A 19152-nucleotide genomic window follows, 5' to 3' on the forward strand; every position below is an offset into this window, starting at 1 on the left:
TTTTCTTTAGGTCACCCTAGGGAAAGGATGCATGTGTGCATGCATGTGTATGTGTGCGTGTGTGTCCGTGCAAGGGCTGGGGCCAGAGTGGCCTGGGAGACACACATTCAGCAGTGGAAGGTCCAGAATTTAGCTGCCAGGGAGACCCTTGCACTGAAGAGGATGCTCTGGGGTGCAGATTGTGAAGAGGGTCTGCAGTCTGGCCCTGATGTCCCAGGAGGTAGGGCTGCCGTAGCCATGAAACTGCATGGGACCCTCGGCCCTGCTCCAGGACTGCTTCAGCTGGGCCAGACCTCCAGAACCTCTGAGGATCCAGGAAGCCCAGGGTTATCATGGGCTGTCCATTATCTGCTGGGTACACAAGGCCGTCACAGTCTGGCCTCCCCCAGCCTCAGTTCCTGCCCTTCCTTTCAGTCACTGCAGAACTCCAGTCACATTACTTCTTACTCATATCTCAAGAGATTGAGAAGGGACTGTGCTCGGTTAGGGGTTAGGACAGTGAATAAGTCACCTAAGAGCCCCTGCCTTCATGGTGCTGATAGTCTGGTGGGAAAGGCAGACTTTAAACAGACAATTGCTTCTCAGATGCAGAATGTCTGTGCCTTTGCCTCCTGTCCTGTGTTCCAAGCTGTCAGGCAAACTCAGCCACCCAGCCATGAGTTCAGGCATCTTTATACAGCCTTTCTGAGGCCTTTCCCTGTGAAAGGTGGGGCTGGCCTCCACCTCTTCTTGGTCGGATGGCATCCTGGGTGCTTCTCCATTGATGCCTCTGTTACATTGTATTAAGATAATCTGTCTTCCTCGCCTTCCCAGCCTACTGTCTATTTTTAGGTAGGCATTTAATCCATTATCACATATAATTCGCAAAACAACCCTGTAAGGTTAGTCATCCTACCTCGTTTTATAGATGAAGGAAACTGAAGTTCAGAGGGGTTAAATGACTTTTAAATGACTTGCCATCAGTGACACAGCCAGGATACGGAAGAGCCAAGGTTAGAACCCAGATGTGTCTGATTTTTCAATCCCGAGTTTCTAACAACTGTGTGATATAGCCTTTAAAAATAATCCTCCTGTGTGAGAGGCACAGCGGTGTGATCTGCTGCACTCTTGCCCCATGCCTGGGATCTTCTGAAAAGTAGGCACTGCTTCGTGAATGCTTTATGGTAATTCTCTCGTTATATACTGATTTTAGTGTTTGTACTTGCAGTGTGAGTGCAAATAATAAAACGGATCCAAGGGATGAAGGGGAAGAAAGACTTAAAGTGTGTTTAGGAGCAGTTTCTTTCTCTGTCTAGGAGTTGAGCTCAGCCTTCAAAAGATTCTGCTGAATTTGAATCCCCAACCAGGAGGAGAAAAATATAGATTCTGGGTCCAGTTGATGAATTTCTAGCGACTGGAGCAGGCTGTGCTCTCCCAGTTGTCAGAATGGGGCTACAGCCCGGCAGAGGAGCCTCTTCTGCTAGCCTCTTGGTGAAAGTTAACTTGACCTTCATTTGGAGAATAAGTAAATTAATACATTTGGTTAGTAAATATTTGGTGGGAGGGTGGAATGACTAAACAAGCGAACGATCCTATGGAGTTCCCTGCTTGGGGCCCTCCTTCCAGCCTGTTCTCATGGTCCAGGCCAGCCTGTGTCTGTGCTAGGCAGTACCTTTGTTTGAGGACCAGAGGTATTTGGACTGACCTACTGGCTTCTGTCCTTATCCTGTCCAGGGTGGGCTGCCAGGCTCTGGGAGAGTGGAGGGGCTCCCTGCCCCCACCCCCACCCCTCCAGCACTTGGGCTTGTGGGATCTGCCTGCAGGGATCATCCTGCAAGGGCCTCCATAGTTCTGAGCCAAGGCTGAGAGCCCAGAGTGGAGCTGTGGTAGGATAAGATTACAGTTTTCTCTTGCTCTGATTACAAGCAGCTTATCTGCGTTTCACTGTTGTGGCTCTTCAGAGACTCAGGAAAAAAAAAAAAGGAAAATCTCATCTGTTCTTGTTGTGTACTTTTCAGAGGGTCGATGAGTGGATGGCGAAGGAAGGCCTCTTAGATCCAAACGTCAAGTCAATTTTTGTCACCTGTGGAGACTGGGACTTAAAAGTCATGTGAGTATGAGCAGGACTCCTTTGCTGACAGCGCTTGGAGCCTGCGGGACCAGGTTTTGCCTTTCACAGTCTCAAATGTCCAAGCCTACAGGGCAGCTGGGTCAGGCAGTCCTTGGATCTGGGGGCTGCCTGGGCAGAACAAGGGCTGGGAGCTCTGCCTTCTGCCTCTGGATGGACCTTTCCAGCCCTGCTGTTGCCGTCTTACCTGTGCTGGGAGAGCTCTTCCTATTGTGGGCTACACGTTACTGCCCTGAAAGAAAGGTGTTAAAAGAGGGTCTTTAATTTTCTTCTAAACTAAGTACATAGTATTTATTCTTCTAAATGCTTTAAAAATAGTGACTCATTTACTAACCCTTGGGACTCTTATTATTCCTATTTTATAGATGAAGACATTCAGGCGCAGAGAGGTTAAGTATCTTGTCCAGGGACACACAGAGCCAGAATTAAGACCCAGGCAACCTGGCTCCAGGGTCCATCTTCCTAACCATGATGCTATGTTAGGCTCTCATGTGGGATGTGAGGCCCTGATGATCCCCCAGAGAGCCCAGGGTGGGGATGGGAGAGGGATGCTGCTGCCGGGTCACCAGCCTCCTCTTTTCCTCCCTTGTCCCCACTGCTTTTTCTCCTTTGTCTCCTGATCCTGCCCCAGTTCTGGAAGACAGGGCTGGTTCCTTTGCTGGGTTGACACTTCTGCCTCTTGTCTACCCTCATGGATACTTGGCTTCAGAAAGTCCCCAGGGAACAAAAGCAGGGTGGAGGTCGGGAGCGGGGGGGCGCTGTTTGCTGAGGATTGATAGGATCGATACCTCTGTGTTCTTTGTGACTGAAGGCAGCAACGAGCATTCTGTGTGTGTATGTGTGTGAGTTTTTGAGCATAGCATGGGGTATTGGTGGGGGTGGGGAGTCATGGCTCTGGAGTGACATTTCCTTCCAATTCAGGCATTATTTTCTCACCAAGATCCTTTTTATGCCTTTTGCTGGGCATTGAGGTGAAGTTCTGCACCCGGGTGGCTGTCCAGCCTGCTGTTGGACCCAACCCTCTAGGTGAGGTGGGAGGAAGAGCAGGCCCAGGCCACATACTCGCCCGCACACCTGTCTCCCCCGGGCCTTAGATCATATGCGCGCGCTGACTGCATAAGCACGCTCCAGAGCGCCCCATGACGCTCATTGTTGGGGAACTTAATAGGGGCTGTGCCTGGAGGCAGAGCTGAGTCAGGGAAGGGTTCCGAGGAGAAGGTGAGGAGGAAGAATGCTGTTGCTCTGGTTTACAGTGTTCCATATCCTGGGCAGCTCTGAGCACTCAAGTGAGAAGGGACGGCTGGGGCGGGAGCTCTGACCCAGGAGAAACTGTCCGGGGTGGGGCATGGTACAGGCTGACACCCAGGGTGCTAGGGCTCGTGTGGCCCAGGCCAGAGGCCTGGTTTCTCTAGTTAGCTGAGACTCCTACTCTCCCAGTGGCTTCCTCTCTCGTGTTCATGTCCCAAACACCCAATTTCAGCATCTTCTGTGATAGGGGTGAATGGGTGTGCTTATATGCGTATGTGAGAGCTTTCCTGCGCGTGATGTTGGGGACTCTCTGGCTGGGCCTCCGAAGCTTGGGGTTGGTTTCTCCATGACAAGGAGAGGGGATGGCTGGCATTGGAAGCCTTAGCATGGTGAGCCTTGGACAAATCTTGGTGACTCAGGAGGCTGCTTTGCATCTTGATGGAACTGATGTCATCAAGAAGAGGGATCAGGCTGGGGAATCAGAGCACATGTAAAAGGAAAATCAGGTGTTAATGAGCACAGTTTCTGGGTTACTCTTTTCCTTTGCCTCCTGGGGAGAGTCTGTTTCACTTTTTCATTTCAACTACTAAGGGAGTGAGGGAATAGAGGAAAAAAGGAAAAACGTGAACATGACAGCTAACATCAATTTCAAGAACTACATTTTATGTTTCTGATCTTATTTCTTAGTTGATATTTCTATGATAACATTACTACTCTATGATGCCAAAAGAATTTCATTAAATGGAAGAAATTAGATCAGTTGGGAGATGAAGGCAAAACAACCAGTTAGATTGGCAGAATCTTAAAATCTATAACTTGTTTAGGCATGGAAGGTTGAAGTGTGTTCCCCCAGCATAAGTGCCAGGGCCTCTGAGAAGGCAAGCAAATATAGACACCATCTCTGCTCTCGAGGTAGCTCATGGTACAAGAAAGGGGCAAGGGTATAAAAAGGAAGGAAAAAGAGTGATACATTGATAACAAATCAGGAATAAGAAATTAAGGGACCAAATACAAACAATACACCCTTTTGAAAGTGGCAGTGACTGTAATAAAGTGCAATTTAAAAAAATGTTAATGAGCACATGCCGTATGTCTCTCAGTCCTCCTACCTGTCTTCTTGGGTAGGAGGTGGTGTCTCTCTTTTATAGATGAGAAAACAAAGCCAAATTAAAACCCGAGGCTCAAATTGGTAGACCCAGCTAGGCATAATCAAATTCTTAAGGCCACATAGCTTCCAAAAGAGATGACTGGGGCTGACTTTGGCAGCTGGTGTGGGTCTGGCTCGTGAAGGCCGGCCAAGCTCTGGAAGCGAGAGTGCAGGGAGGAGTCAGATGTCTGGTGGCAGGGGTAGGGGGAGGAGAGCTCTGTGGCCGCCTTTTCGAAGCAGGATTCCGCGTAACTGCTGGGAAGGCTCTTAATTAAATGTGTAACAAAATAAAAACAGCCAGAGAGGAAACCTAAGCAGTGCTGCGTGACGGCGCACAGCTTCTCCGTGTTCCCGGAGCCTCTTGTCAGATGGCTCTCGTCAGAAGCATCACCTTCTCACATGCCTGGTAAAGCCTGCTGATGAGCCTGACAAGGGTAGTGTTAAACTGACCTAACAACTTGTTAGTATGTGTCTCACTTCTTGTTTTGACATCTATTTTCAAATTTAACTAAGTCTAAGGAACTCAGCAAATATTTTCATTTCCCACTCTAGTCTCTCTGAGCCACGGCTCCCTCTCATTGCTCTTCCCCCGCCCCCTGCCCCCACCAGCCTCCCTCTCCCTGCAGCCAGCTTCACATCACTTTTGTTGGAAAGGGCCTGATTAGTGTGGCACTGAGAAATGGGGACTGAAGTGGCAGTGGAAATCCCACTGGAGAAAAGAAATCTCCCCCCATCCTGACAAATTAATTTTGTGTCCATCGTTTGTCAGCCTGAATGGGGTGATACTCAGGTTTATGTGGGTTTTGATGCTGTCGTCACAGATTCCGCTCAGTTCAGTTCCGTCGCTCAGTCGTGTCCGACTCTTTGCGACCCCATGAATCACAGCACGCCAGGCCTCCCTGTCCATCACTAACTCCCGGAGTTCACTCAGACTCACGTCCATCGAGTCTGTGATGCCATCCAGCCATCTCATCCTCGGTCGTCCCCTTCTCCTCCTGCCCCCAATCCCTCCCAGCATCAGAGTCTTTTCCAATGAGTCAACTCTTCGCATAAGGTGGCCAAAGTACTGGAGTTTCAGCTTTAACATCTCAGATGGGTTTTAATACAGTGGGTGCAGATTTCATTTTCCTTCTAAACCTTTTTAAGAAACAATACTAGCAGTCTTGGCTCTTGGTCAGCTTGCCTTCCCTACCTGACCTACCTTTCCTTTGCCTTACCTATTGTTTCTTGAAGCTCCTTGTAGAGCTTAGTGTTCTTTCACCATGTTCTCTCTCCTCTGCTTATCCAGGCTCTGTGTTGTCTCTGTAAAAGGCTTCCGTCTTTGGCATGGTGAGAGGACAGGGAAGATGCAGTGAGGATTGGCACCTGCTCAGGTGCTGCCTTTGCGGAGCTTACCTTTTCGCCTGTAGTTTGGAGATGTGGGTTTGCCAGCTGAACAGCACAGGTGGCTTAGAAGCTAGGCCACAGGGTTTCGCAGTGGCATGTGGGTTTAAGAAGAAGAGCAGTTCAGGAGGACTGGGGGTTGTGGAGAGGGCTGGGGGATAAGAAGAGCTGATATGAGGGTGGACCTGGGCCTCCGTGCCTCAGGGGTAGAGGCCCTTTGGAGGAGAGGGTCAGGGTTATCAGACCCTGCTATGGAGGAGCAGGGTCCAGGGGTCTACTCTGGGTCTGCCGGGAGGGCCCTCATGCAGCTTCCCCTCAGCTTGGGAGCAGGGCATTTTCCTGCCATTGGAGGCCAAATGTGTGAGTGCAGGGCTGGCATTTGCATACCACACCCCTCTGTTGGTGCTATGCAGATGTGGACCAGAAAGTCTGGAGATCAAAAGATATTTAACATTTAACATAAGTTTGTGTGAGACCATCTGAACTAATATTTTGCAACAAAAAACTCAGCCACCTGGGTAGCAGACTGTTTGAAAATATAATGATAATTTATAAGAATGGCAATTGGGGGAGAGCTCTTAATACTACGCTGTCTAGCCAAAGAAAATGAGATCTATTTCAGTTACTTCAATACTCGGACATGAAATTTTTTGTATTATTTTATTCTTAATCCATCATGAAGAAGACCCAGTCAGGAGGCAGGTGGAAGCACCTCTGTGAAAGTCACTCCTGAATTCACACTCCTTTTTTTTTTTCAGATGATTGAACCCGTTCTAGACTACATAGCTCTCCCTTTCTGTTTCAAGTACAGACAAACATTGTCTCTGAAAAAAAAAAGACACTTGCTCAAATTATCCTACTTACTGTTTGATTTGGGGATATATACTCAACGGGGGCTTGGGCTTCCCAGTGGCACTTGTGGTAAAGAACTCACCTGCCAATGCAGGAGACAAGAGATGTGGGTTTGATCCCTGGGTCAGGAAGATCCCCTGGAGGAGAGCATGGCAACCCTCTGCAGTATTTTTGCCTGGAGAACCCCATTGTCAGAGGAGCCTGGCAGGCTACAGTTCATAGGGTCACAAAGAGTTGGATACAGTTGAAGCGACTTAGCTCACGCGCACGCACGCACGCATGCACACACACACACACATTCATAGGGTCACAAAGAGTTGGATACAGTTGAAGTGACAGCGCACGCACGCATGCGCGTGCACACACACACACAGTTGAAGTGACAGCACATGCACGTGCATGCGCGCACACACACATATAGTTGAAGTGACTTAGCGCACACGCGCGCACACATACACACTGTCTCAACAGGGACTTCAGAGGGTCCCGCAGCCAGGACGGTGGGAGAGCAGAGAGTGCTGTCCCCTGGAGAGAAGTCTCATGGCAGAGGAAGCACATGCCGGGGAGAACTCTGTGGGGTACACAGTATCTCGTGGGATGTGTAGGTGAAGTTTGAAAGGCTTGCTGGGGGTCATCCTGGGCCCTCTGGGCATCTTTCATCAGCCTACTTCCTCCTTCTTGAAGCACTCTTTGTCTCTACTTATGTGTCCTGTTTCTCTGACTTTTTCCTTCCCTTTCCTTTCTATGATTCTTTTTCCCTTTTCTCTTAAATTTGGTGTTTCTTAACTACTGGCATGTCTTTGATCTCTCTCCTAGCTGTCTTTTCTTTTTATCCTACACACTCACACTTATGGGAGTGATCTCATCTATTCCTCAGCTTCAGCTATTCTCTGTACGCTGTCTTCTCATCTTTTCCTCTATATGAGAAATGGAACCAACATGCAGCAGTGATCCCACTGGAGAAAAGGAATCTGTTCCCTCTGCCATTTGAACTCTGAGCCTTCATATCCAGCTCCTCTTCTCTATCTTACCTAGATACCCTTAAAGCTTGTGCTTAGTTGCTCAGTCGTGTCTGACTGTTTGTGACCCCATCAACTGTAGCCTGCCAGGCTCCTCTGTCCATGGGCTTTTTCAGGCAAGAATAATGGAGTGGGTTGCCATTCTCTCCTCCAAGGAATCTTCCTGACCCGGGGATCAAACCCACGTCTCCTCCTCTGCAGGTGGATTCTTTACCTGCTGAGCTATCAAGGAAGCCTTAAAACTTAAAGCTCAGGTGTTATTTTTTCTCCCAACACCTTGTCCTCCAGAATTTTCTTGAATAATGACTCACTGGTACCAGCTACTCAGTAGTTCTGTCAGAAAACTGAAAATCTTCCTTGGTTCCCTCCTCTAGCCATAACCAGTTAATTGCCAGACCCTATTGATCCTTTCTCCCAGAGGTTTCTCAAAGTGGTTGCCTTCTTTCCAAACCCACTACCCCGCCCTAGTTCAGGTCACATGTTTTTCTTGGATCCCTACGAATGTCTTCTTGCTCGTTGGTCTCTCCAGCTGTCCTGTTTCTTATATTTCTTTCTCGTAATTGTAGCAGATTACATCATACCCACTTAACACCCTTCAAGGCTTCCCCTTGTCCTCTAGGCAAAGTCACACTGATTATTGAAGGTTTCAAGGCTCTTGTTTATTTCTCTAGCCTCATCTCTTGATGCTCTCTATGTACTCAGGCTCCCCCTACCCCTAGCCAGGTGCTCTAACTGGCCAGTTCCTAAGGATCCCTCCTAACATCTTTTTTTAGGTGCCTTCCTGTACGTTCCTTGAGTACACGTACTTATTCATACATGAAATTGTGTTGTAGCTGCCTCGACTTGTCTGTCTCTTTCCCTAGATTGTGTGCACCATTATAACCCCAGGACAATGCCTGACATGTAGTAATTGTTCAGTAAATGTGTGTTCAATAAATGACGACAAAGGCATGGAGTGGGCCTGTAGAATCCCTGCCCAGGAAGAATGGCAGCAGGTGGTAGTGAGTGGATTCAGGGAGAATGGAATGGAAGAAAAAATCTCAGGTCCTCCTGCCCCAGACTGAATGTGAGGGGGTAGAGGACTGCACTGCTCATGCCAAGAAGCTCCTGGGTTCCCCTGCCAGCACTGGATGTTGGGCCCTGCAGGGTGGGTACTGGGTGAGATGGTGCAAGGGCCTGGGTGAGGGAGAAGGGGCTTGGTCCTAGGAGCAATGTGAAGGGCTTTCTCTCAGACATTTGTGTCCCCAGGACTGAGGGCTAGAACTGCTCTGGAAAAGTGACATCAGACAATAAAGATAGCCAACATTTATTGACTACTTACTACATATGAGGAGTCCTGCTGTGCTATTTATGCATTATCTCATTTAATCCTTACTGAAATCCTATGAAATAAATTATTTTTTAACACATAAGGGAGGAAACTGGGGCACTGAGAGGTAAGTAAGTTGTCAAGGGCACGCAACCACTTTGTAGCAGGGATATGAACTCTGGAAGCTGCGTGTTTGACCGCTTGGGTATCTGACCATCTGCTTCTGTCTTCCAGCGTGGCTTTGGGCTTGGTGGGAGTGCCCTTCCTCCTCTCTTTTGTTTGCACTTAGTGACAGAACCTTGGGATGTTATCTGACACCCTGGGCTTCTGGTACCTGGGCTGGTGTTGGTTGGAGGGCTGGACCATTGTGTTCGTTTTGCTCTGGGGATGTGGTTGGCCAGGAGGTGTGGTGGGGGATGGCTTGGGGCTGAGAGGCTCCTTGCTGATCTACAGATGAATGAATCCTCAGATCTGTTTTAAGGAAACCACTGCCAATATTACTTTGGACACCTCTATCCTATAGTATCCGTGAAAGCACGTGGGGCATCTCATCGTGTCTCTAAGCTCGTGAGAACCTTGTCCATGGGTTTGCCAGTTGGTTTCGGCACGGAGCTGTATCACCTTTGATTAGCAGCCTGTTGGGGGAAGGGGCTTGAGTCAGAACTCCCTGGCAGTCCTGACCTGTCTCATTTCCTGATACTTTTATCTGTCACTGCAAGCGCTTGGGCTCCCCTCCTGAACTAATTAAGTTTGCATGTGTTTAGACACATTGCCAAATAGGGCTTAGCAAAGCGGAACTGAACTACATCTCTTTCTGAGTAGGGAAGGAAGGATATATGAATGCTCCACCACGAGGGCCGGGGAAAGCGTGGACGACATGGAGCCTGTATGTACAGATGATAGGCATTCTGCCCTGGCCTCCCTGGGACACAGCAGGCCTGCAAAGCAGCCTTCTGATTGGCTGGCAGCAGCAGCTGAGGGCCCACCCTCCATCTCTCTAAGTGAACTGGGCATTCTCAGAGGGCCGAGGATGGAGGACAGGCTCTGAAGTAGGATTTTTCTCCCAAGCACAAGCAAAACTGAACAGCAAGTTTAATGGGATTTGTAGGGTAAGTTTCTAGGCCTGTGTGCTATTTGCTACCAGCCCGAACATACCCAGCTCCACGGCCTAAAACCACCTGTATGGCTAGCAGAGTGCAGCCTCTGCAGGGCTGTGGGAAGTACATTGGAAACATGGGCCATGTTTTCCTTTTTGCCTTGAAGACCTCAGGCCATCTTGCTCAGTCTCATGATCGCTGTGGGGTGGCTCCAGGAGGAGAGACGGAGTGTTGCTTAGGATTCCCCCACCCTGGAGGGAGGTCAGCCTAAGGGGTCAGCGCAGTGCGGTACTGCCGACATCTTTCCACATCAGACTGATGCCTGCCTTTTCCTGCGCACTGGGTAGCCTGAGGTCTGAGATGGCCACACATACTTGGGTCCTGCCCACATAGCTGCAGACATGGGGCCTTCTCATGTCGTGGACTCCTCCTCTGAGGTAGGGAGTGAGGGTGTTTCCCATAGAAAGCAAGAGAAACAGCTGATTACCATGGTCAGCGCTTTGATATAGCTGTGAAGCCCGTGGGTCAGCTTCCTGGCCACGAAGAGGCTCTCGGTAAGGCGAGATCAGCTCAGAGTCAGGCCAGGCTTGTGCTGCACACCGTGTGTGTGGGTGGGCTGGGGAGGGGCTTCTGGAGGTTGTATAGGAATTCTGGGCCTTTGAGCTGCAGCCTGAGCCCAGAGCGAACAAGAACCAGACCTTCTGCCCTCCCTTTAGCTTCCCTAGAGCCCTCTCGTCAGCAGAGGTGCGTCGGGTTAGCCCCAAGAAGGCAGCTTGCGTTGATGGGGTCATGTTTCAGCTGCAGCTAATCCAAGTCACTCGATATAAATCTCTCCCTGTTGCCTCCCCCCTCCCTCCCATCCCCAACCCACAGACAGGGAAATGAATCCTGGCCCTCGCCCTGAATACATCATGGCAGGCCTGCCTCTAATGAGAGAGGGCCATTCATTGTGGGGTGAAGCTCCCTGCAGAGCCTGGGATGCCATTAATTAAAGAAGAGCCACCTGAAGCCAGTCGTGCGGTGCAGCCTGCCACGCTCAGATGGAGTGGTGGTGGGGTAGCCTCGTTAGCCTGACAGCTCCTCGGGCCCAGGGTTCCTGGGCGCTGGGGAGCGAGGGGTGCCCCGCCTCCACCTGAGAGCTCCGGCCTCTGGAGCCAGCCTTCTCACAGATGTGGGCGAGCCCTTTCCTGCACCTGTCCTGGGGCCGGGACCTGGCAGGAAAGGGGCTGCTGACGGTGGGCTTGGCTAAGGATTACCCATCTCCAGCGTGTGGGCCTCAGGGCAGGAGCAGGCTCCTGGCTCCCAGCTGGTGCTCCTCCCAACCCTTCTCCACGTGGTTCTGGAGTTGCGGGTTGGCAGGCCATGCAGCCTGCTGCCTTCCCTCAGAGCCTGAGTCCAGGGAAGGACTGGAGGGACCTTCGGCCTGCAGGGACACTCGGGAAGAAAGAAGCTTTTCCATCAGGTGTGCGGGCACAGCCCCTCCCGGGCAGACGGAGCCTCTGGTATTCCAGTTTCTGGGCATTTCTAGGCTGCAGGGTGGGGCTCCAGTGGCAGACTCATCTCCTCGCTCCCTGGGAAGGTGTTGGAGGGTATTAAGCACTTCAGTGGTTGTGGGAATCCCTGGAGTGGGAGTTCTGCTCAGTTAAAACCCTGATAAAAGACGGAGGTGTTTATGTAGTGGCCAGCCAGGCGCTGAGATGTTTCTGGTGGTGGGAGCCTGCTGTGGCGCTGCTGACTAGACGACTCTTTATTGCTTCGTTGGTCCTGAGGTGAGTGTGGCTGCCAGGTGTCTGGCCCCCGATGTGATGGATGGAGTGCCCCTCGACCATCCTTGAGGGTCTCACTGCCTCCTCCTTGCTGGCAGGAGGGGCCGTAGGCACTCGGACCTTGACCATCACCTAGAGCTGGAGTGGATCAGCTGGTCTCTGCCTGGCTTGTCAGGAAGACAGATTGTTTCTGTGTCTGTGGCTCTTCTAGGCAGTGTCTGGAAGTCTGGTTCTGTGCTCCATGAAAGAACCTGAGAGGCTTCTTCAGAGAACCTCAGAACCAGCAGGGCATGGCTTGACCAGGGTGCCAGCTCTACTTCTGTGGAGTCTGTGTGGTCTGGAATAGAGGCTCCACCTAAGACTCAGGTGGCATTGCTTTGTGTTTTGAACAGTTTCGGACCTTCACAGGCCTTGGCCATTCGTTTGGGCCCTTCTGTCCTCTGGCGAGGGCTTCCCAGGTGGCGCTAGTGGTAAAGAACCTGCCTGCCTGTGCAGGAGATGTAAGAGATGCAGGTTCAATCCCTGGATTGGGAAGATCCTCTGGAGGTGGGCATGGCAACCCACGCCAGTATCCTTCCCTGGAGAATCCCATGGACAGAGGAGCCTGGCAGGCTACAGTCCATAGAGTCTCATGGAGTTGGACATGACTGAAGTGATGTCCTCTGGAAAACAGAGAGTGAAAAATGGGGGGCTTGTGTCCTGAACTCCAGGGAGAACTCCTGAACTTCCACTGTTGATGCTAGAAAATATTTTTGTATGGGTGAGATACTTTTCGCGTGACTCTTGAGACCCAACTTAAAAAAATTTTTTTTTTATTGTGATTTCCCCAGCAGTCCAGTGGTTAAGACTCCACACTTTCAACACAGAGGGCTCAGGTTTGATCGCTAGTCGGGGAACTAAGATCCCACATGCCGTGTGGTACAGCCAAAAAAAGAAAAAGGAAAATCAAAAAAAACTTATCTTTTTAGAAATGAAAGTATGAAATAGGTACAGTAGGGTACATCCAGTATACATGTGTGAAATGGTCAGCTCAGTATATTTTTATACATGTCTACACCTGTGTACCACCCAAATCAGAGTGAACTTTTTGCATCATCCCAGAAAGTTTCCTTGTGCCCCTCTCCTGTTAGTAATGCCTACCCTCTTCCAGGTAACCACTACTCTGACTTCCGTTACTTCTGGCTCATTTTCTTCTTTTTGGCTTTCATATACATGGAATCATCCAACATGTACTCTTTCGCTCAATGTAATATACAAGAGATTCATCTGTGTTGTTGTTGGTCGTTCACCCTATTTATTGCTGGGTAGGATTCCATTGTATTACTACACTGCAGTGTTCTTTTGTTGGACTATATACCTTCTTTTGGTCTTTTCCTTCATGTTTATCAAGTGAGTATGTGAATGTTCAATCTAATACGAGCATCTGCCTAGTCCTGCCAGCTTGTCCTAATCTCCCTCGTCCTTTTAAACCTAATTCCAGCCCCTTAGACATGTGGTCTTCCCAGTCCCTTGTGGAGTCTGCACTGGCCTCCCTCTTTTCTGAACCCCCAATGATAGAGGCTGACCCCAGGGCTGTGGATAGAGGCTGACCCCAGGGCTTTGAGCCCTAGTCACCCGTTTATTTATTCTTTCAACAGATATTTATTGAATGTCCATGATATGTCTTATACTGTTCCAGGTACTGAGGACTTAGCAGTGAAGAAAGAGATAAAGCTTCCGTACGTTCTGCCTTCGGGGGGCTTTCATTTCAGTGCGTGCAGCCAGCACTGCCCCGTCTTTTGGACGCTGATTCCAGGAGACTTGGAGTCTTGTCTAGGCTCCTTTGTCCCCTGGGATTCTGTAGGAGCTGAGTGGCAGTGGCCCTCGCCACCTTGACAGGGCCTCTCTCAGACTTTTGTGGGCTTTCGTCTTCCTTTTTTGCTGCTACTACTGCTGCTTGGCAGTGAAAGGGTTTCTCAAGGTTAGCGCCTCCTTCTGCTATCCTGGAGTCTGATTCCCTCTGTGAGAAGGAGAGAATTAATCTCCAACTTTCCATGCCTGTAAGGTGAGTGACCTCTGTTTTGTCAGCGCTCGCCAATCTCTCCTCTAATTCCCAGCCAGGGTAATGTAGACATTACTTTGTGTTAAAGCAAACCACCAGCAGCGCTCTCAGTGTGGATTCTGTCCCGATCTAGGCAGCTCAGAGAGGATCTCCTCACAGGTGCTCAGGCACCTGAGCATCTTTGGTCCTGAACAGTGTTTGGCAGGTTCAAGGAGGGAAGATGCTCTTCCACTGTGTATCCCTAACCACCATCCATGCCAGCTAGGCAGCTGCTTCTGAAATTGGTCACTGTGATCAGGCTCCTGAGAGCACGGAGGAGGATGTGAACACCCCAGTGAGGAGGAAGTCAGGAAGCAGAGGGCTGGGAAGGTGTGGGCCAGGGAACCCAAGGCTGCCGCTGGCAGACTGGCCCATGCCTGAATGATCCGTAGACTCTGGGGGCTTAGCTCTGTTGGGCTTTGGGAAGGGCGCCTGTGAGCGGGTGGGATAAATTCTCTGTCCCTGGCTAACGGGTGACATGACTCAGACTTGATAGTTCTGTAAAACTGTTTCTTCCAAAGCCTGCAAGGATGTTGGTTTGGGGAAGAAAGCCAGCCAGCCCAGAGAGTCCCGGGAGCCTGACAGGCCTTTTTCTCTGCGATTCTTTCTTGCAGGCAGCCCGAGGCAGCCTGTCTCTTTGTTAACAGAGTGACAGCAATGTGACACCATGGAAATAATTACTAACAAATCACGGTGCTGACTGCAAACAGCTCTCTGTCTTCAGAGGCATGTCAGGGTGCATTAGAGCAGGACTGGAGGAGCGGCACGTGGGGGCTGAGGCGCAGCCCGTGCTCAGACGCTCTCCTCTTCTTCCCCCACCCTGACCCCTTGCTGCTTTGTCTGACTTTCCTGCTCGTGGCCTTAACCCACTAAGTCAGCTAAGGGACCTGCTGGATAAGTAAGTGGCATGTGGCTTCCTCTGGGCAGGTAGCTGGGACTCCCATCTTTGCTAGGGAACACCTGGGTGTGATGGGATGGTTAGATAGCGTCACTGACTCAACAGACGTGAATCTGAGCAAACTGGGAGATAGTGGAAGGCAGAGAAGCCTGGCGTGCTACAGTCCACGGGGTCGCAAAGAGTTGGACACAACTTAGCAACTGAGCAGCGACAGCCTGGGTAGTGGTGAGATCCAGGAGTTTTTCTGTTACGGGGCCCCCAGAAGGGTGAAAGAGTGCTCTGTTTTTGATGACTGTCTACCAGTTGGGACCAGCTTCACCTGCTGGTGGTTTTGGTGTGATGGAGAGTGTTCACGCTAGCTGCACCCATAATCTGGGAGAAGCTTTACATCTCAGTATTGGCTCTGCTCCCTTCCCCCACAGCCCTGGATTCTTCTTCAATTGCCATAGTCAGTTTTGGGTAAGTCGACTTTGTCCATTCCCTCTTGGTTAGCAGAGTGATTGCTCTGACTGTCAGGGCTGTAAATAATGTTCTTGGTGTGTGTGGCTGGAGGCAGCCGCGTCGGGTGGGGAAAGGAGCGGAAGGAGGAGCAGCTGGCCCCCTCCCCTCTCATACAATATTTATCCAGGGATGGGAGTCAGATGCAGCGACCTCAGGGTCACCCAGTTAAATAGCTTCTGAACCTCCCTGCATTCTAATTGCTGCAGTTGTCCTTTGCTCTGGAGACTTCTCCTCCCCATTGTCTGCTGAGGCACACGCTAATGGCTCTCCTCCCTGGCCCTGCTGGGAGGCAGATGCGGGGTGGGGGGCTGTGGAGGGAGGGAGAGGGCTCACTGCTGCCTCCTTTTCCCTGGGGAGGAGGGAATCTGGGGCCTATTAACAAGTGGCTTCAGCGCAGAGGAGCACAGTCCCCTGCCTTCCTGCTGCCGCCTCCCCAGAGCTGGCTGGAGGAGACCCAGGAGGCGGGCCTGGTTGATGGGCCGAGGGGTTTTGCCTGTTTCCAGTCCGATAAGCGGAACTGTGGGACTCGTGACTCCTGGCGGGCACAGTCCATGGGGTTGCAAAGAGTCGGACACTACTGAGCACGCACGTGCGAGTGCCTCCTCCATAAGGGCAGGCCCTTGAGTACTTGGCTGAGGAGCATCATCCTGTGTGCCAATGGTCCTGCTTCTGTGGCTTGGAAACGTCTAATGAGTGGTATTTCCTATTGGAATGTACAGCATTTTGCCCATAGATTGGCCAGATGCAAAAGCCTCCTTGGTCCCTGGTTGGTTTAGATGATTGATGATGGTAGCAGGTGTGCTGCAATTGGTGATTTAAGAGTGGCACGTGCCGCACGTCTTCACTGGGACCTTCCTGTAAATGTCAGTTACCACTCACGGCAACTCTTGTCTTCCAAGGAGTACTGTTAGAAACTTCCATTGAAGACACTAGCCACTGTGTGTCCTGGAAGAGTATTCCAGCAGGAGCCTAAAGTGAGCCCCTGTTGAGAGTTGCTCTGGGCCCAGTAAGGACTGTGCTGGGGACTCTGGGGACCACCAGGTGATCGGGACAGAAGGAGCGGCATGTGCAAAACCAGTTGTAGGCTAAGTAATAAGAAAGGTAGAGCCTGAGAACAGACACTACAGAGAAGATACACAGTGGATGCCGTGAGAACCCAGACAGCACAGGAGAGATCGAATGGGTAGTGTTTTTAGCAGGAAACTTAAAAAAAAAAAAATGTTGTTAAAGAAAGCCCAATATTACAAAATATATAAAAGTTGAGCCGTTCTTTTTAAAGCTGGGGCAAGACCCTGCCCATTCTTCCTCTTCCCACCCTCACCAGTCCACAAAGTAGCTCCATGTCCCTCCTAGAATGCTAGAGCTCCATGGAGCACAGTTGAAAATGCCCACCAGAAGTGTGACTCTGTAGGCTAGGTTACACATTCTGAAGGAGTCAGGGGAGCCGGGATCAGGGCAGAGGAGATCAGCGGGGTGCGGGGAACAGCTGTGTCCTTGAAGCAGAGGTCAGGCTGCCTGCCGCATCCCGAATGCTTGCAGGATGCTCTCTGTGGAGCCTCCAGAGGGCATTGTAGGCCAGGCAAAGGGCCAAGGGCCCAGGCAAAGGGTCAAGATGGCCATAGGCCAGATGGAGACTCTAGTGGGGGATGAGTGAGGTATCTTTGAGACTGCTCAAACCTCTACAGAGTGCCTGAGCCGAAAAAGCAAAGAGCTCGCCATCTGAGACACTGACCAGAGTGCGCTGAAAACCTCCCAGCACCTGCCCACCCTCCTCCCCCAACCCCACTCCCTGCTGCCTACTGGGCCTCTGCCATTCCACCTGCCCAAGTCCTGGCAGCCACTCCAGCACTTCTTGCAGCGACACAGGTGGGCACCATGCCCTTTCCCTGGAAGAACAGCAGCAGGAGAGGCTCTGGAGATGTGCCTGTCTTATCCTTTCACTGGAGAGGGGCTGGCGAGATACACAGTATTTGATTTTGTGGCGTATTTGTGGCACTGGGTAGGCGCATGTTATATGTTCCACAGGGTGTTTGTGGCTCTTGTGTGCTGTGTGTGGTTATTTATATGGGCTCCACGAGGGAGAAATGGGAATAGAGATAGGTGGCAAGTGGGCCGGAAAGCCGTGGCGCAGGGAGGCACACCACACACATAGAACCTTTTGGAACATCTGCTTGCCTGTGGGGATTTGAGGTTGGTTTTCTCTGGGAGGATGGGCAGCTCAGCCTATGGGGCGTCCCTCTGCACCCGCCTGTGTTCTGGTTTCTGTTTGGGAACTCTCCAGAGCAGCATGTCTGGGAACACTTCCAGCTGTGCTGCCAGACCCAGACGCAGGTGACGGCCTTTAGTCTGTACCACAGGGAAACCAAGAGGAAATTAAATGTCATTTGCCCCCTGCACAGCAGGTCATTGCCAGATCAGACACTGCTGATCAGAGCTGTACGGAGGGCACCCGAGGGAAGGCTCCTGCCTGCAGCCATGCCCTCTGAGCCGTGGAGACTCCCAGGTGATGGCCTGGCTCATGCCCAGGGCTTGCTCTGTCAGGCTGGGTTCACCCTGGCCTGGGGCCCAGCCATGTGCTACATGGCAGCTGTGGCCCATGCCAGCCAGAGGTGCATGTGTCTCTGGGGGAGGGAGCGGAGGGGCAGGGCGGGGCAGGGCAGGGCAGGGCCTGGCAGTTGAGGGCACTCAGGAGCCAGTGAGTGGTCAGCCCCTCCTCAGAGAGGTGATGGTACTGTGGAAAGAGCGGAAAGAGCAGGGCCTTTAGAAGTGAAAGAGACCTGGGTTTGAGTGTTGACTCCACTGCCTGCTAGTTGTAGGATCTTGGGAAAGTCACATTACTCCCTCCGCCTCCATTCCTCATCTGTAAAATGGAGAGCATAATAAACTCTGGCTCCTAACATCCGTGGCGGAAGTAGCTTCCTCTTGGGACTGACTGGTACTCTGGTTTCCTCACCCCACCTCCCCTAGATCTGGAACGATCTAGGAGCCCTTGCTTCTGGGCTCAAGTGAAGTGAGCTGGCTGAAGTTGCTGGGAAGTGGATCAGGGAGGGAGGGAGTCTGGTCGACTGGTCCTCTCTCTTGTCCTAGTCCTCTCAGCCAAGCATCCCAAGGCCGTTAAGAGATGAATACGGTTGATGGTGGTCACCTCCTGTTGGGGGGCTCAGCTGGCTTGCTCCAGCCTCACAGTTGCACTCCCCTTCCTCTTTGGGAAGACCTCAGGGCTCAACCCAAGCCCTCTCCCTCCTTTGCCCTAAGTCTTAGTGGCAGGCATAGTTCTCGGTTCTGCAGTGGCATTTATTCACAGGGCTTTGGGAAGAGACGTTTTAATACTGTGAGAGTTTTCCCTAGAAAACTCCCCACCCCACCCCCACCCCCATCTAAGGCATGGCTGCTGGTGGTGAAATTCATTAGTGTTCCCTGACAGGCAGTGGCGACAGAGGCGCGCTGTCTGCTTCCCGCTCCCTCGCTCCTGTGCTCCTGCTTCACGCACACTGATATTTAAAGCTGATGGGCTGCTTATAGACTTCTTGTACCATGACAAGTTTGGGGAGGGGGGTGGGGGAGGAAGAGACAGACAAGGAGCCAGCTGTCACGCTGGTATTTCAAACAGTACTCTCTCCTGACCCTTTGCAGGCTCCGGCAAGTGTATCATCTTTCTGAAGCCTGTGGTTGGAATTGTAACCTGCAGCCGTCCCAGAGGATGGGGGCAAGTGTGGGGGCCAAGGGGGCCGATAAGTCGGCAGTG

General features: G+C 51.3%; 1 protein-coding gene across 14 annotated transcripts in view; it reads left to right on the plus strand.

Moving 5' to 3' along the window:
• ERI3 (ERI1 exoribonuclease family member 3) overlaps positions 1–19152 on the plus strand; it is a 132492-nt gene that overhangs the window by 43921 nt on the left and 69419 nt on the right. For all 14 annotated transcript variants that reach the window (XM_040231379.1, XM_040231376.1, XM_040231372.1 and 11 more), the window contains one exon: positions 1998–2089. In XM_040231379.1, coding sequence (XP_040087313.1) covers positions 1998–2089 — 92 coding nt within the window. The remainder of the gene's footprint in view (positions 1–1997; positions 2090–19152) is intronic.

Source organism: Oryx dammah, unplaced genomic scaffold (assembly GCF_014754425.2).
Source record: "Oryx dammah isolate SB20612 unplaced genomic scaffold, SCBI_Odam_1.1 HiC_scaffold_28, whole genome shotgun sequence".
Lineage (NCBI taxonomy): Eukaryota > Metazoa > Chordata > Mammalia > Artiodactyla > Bovidae > Oryx > Oryx dammah.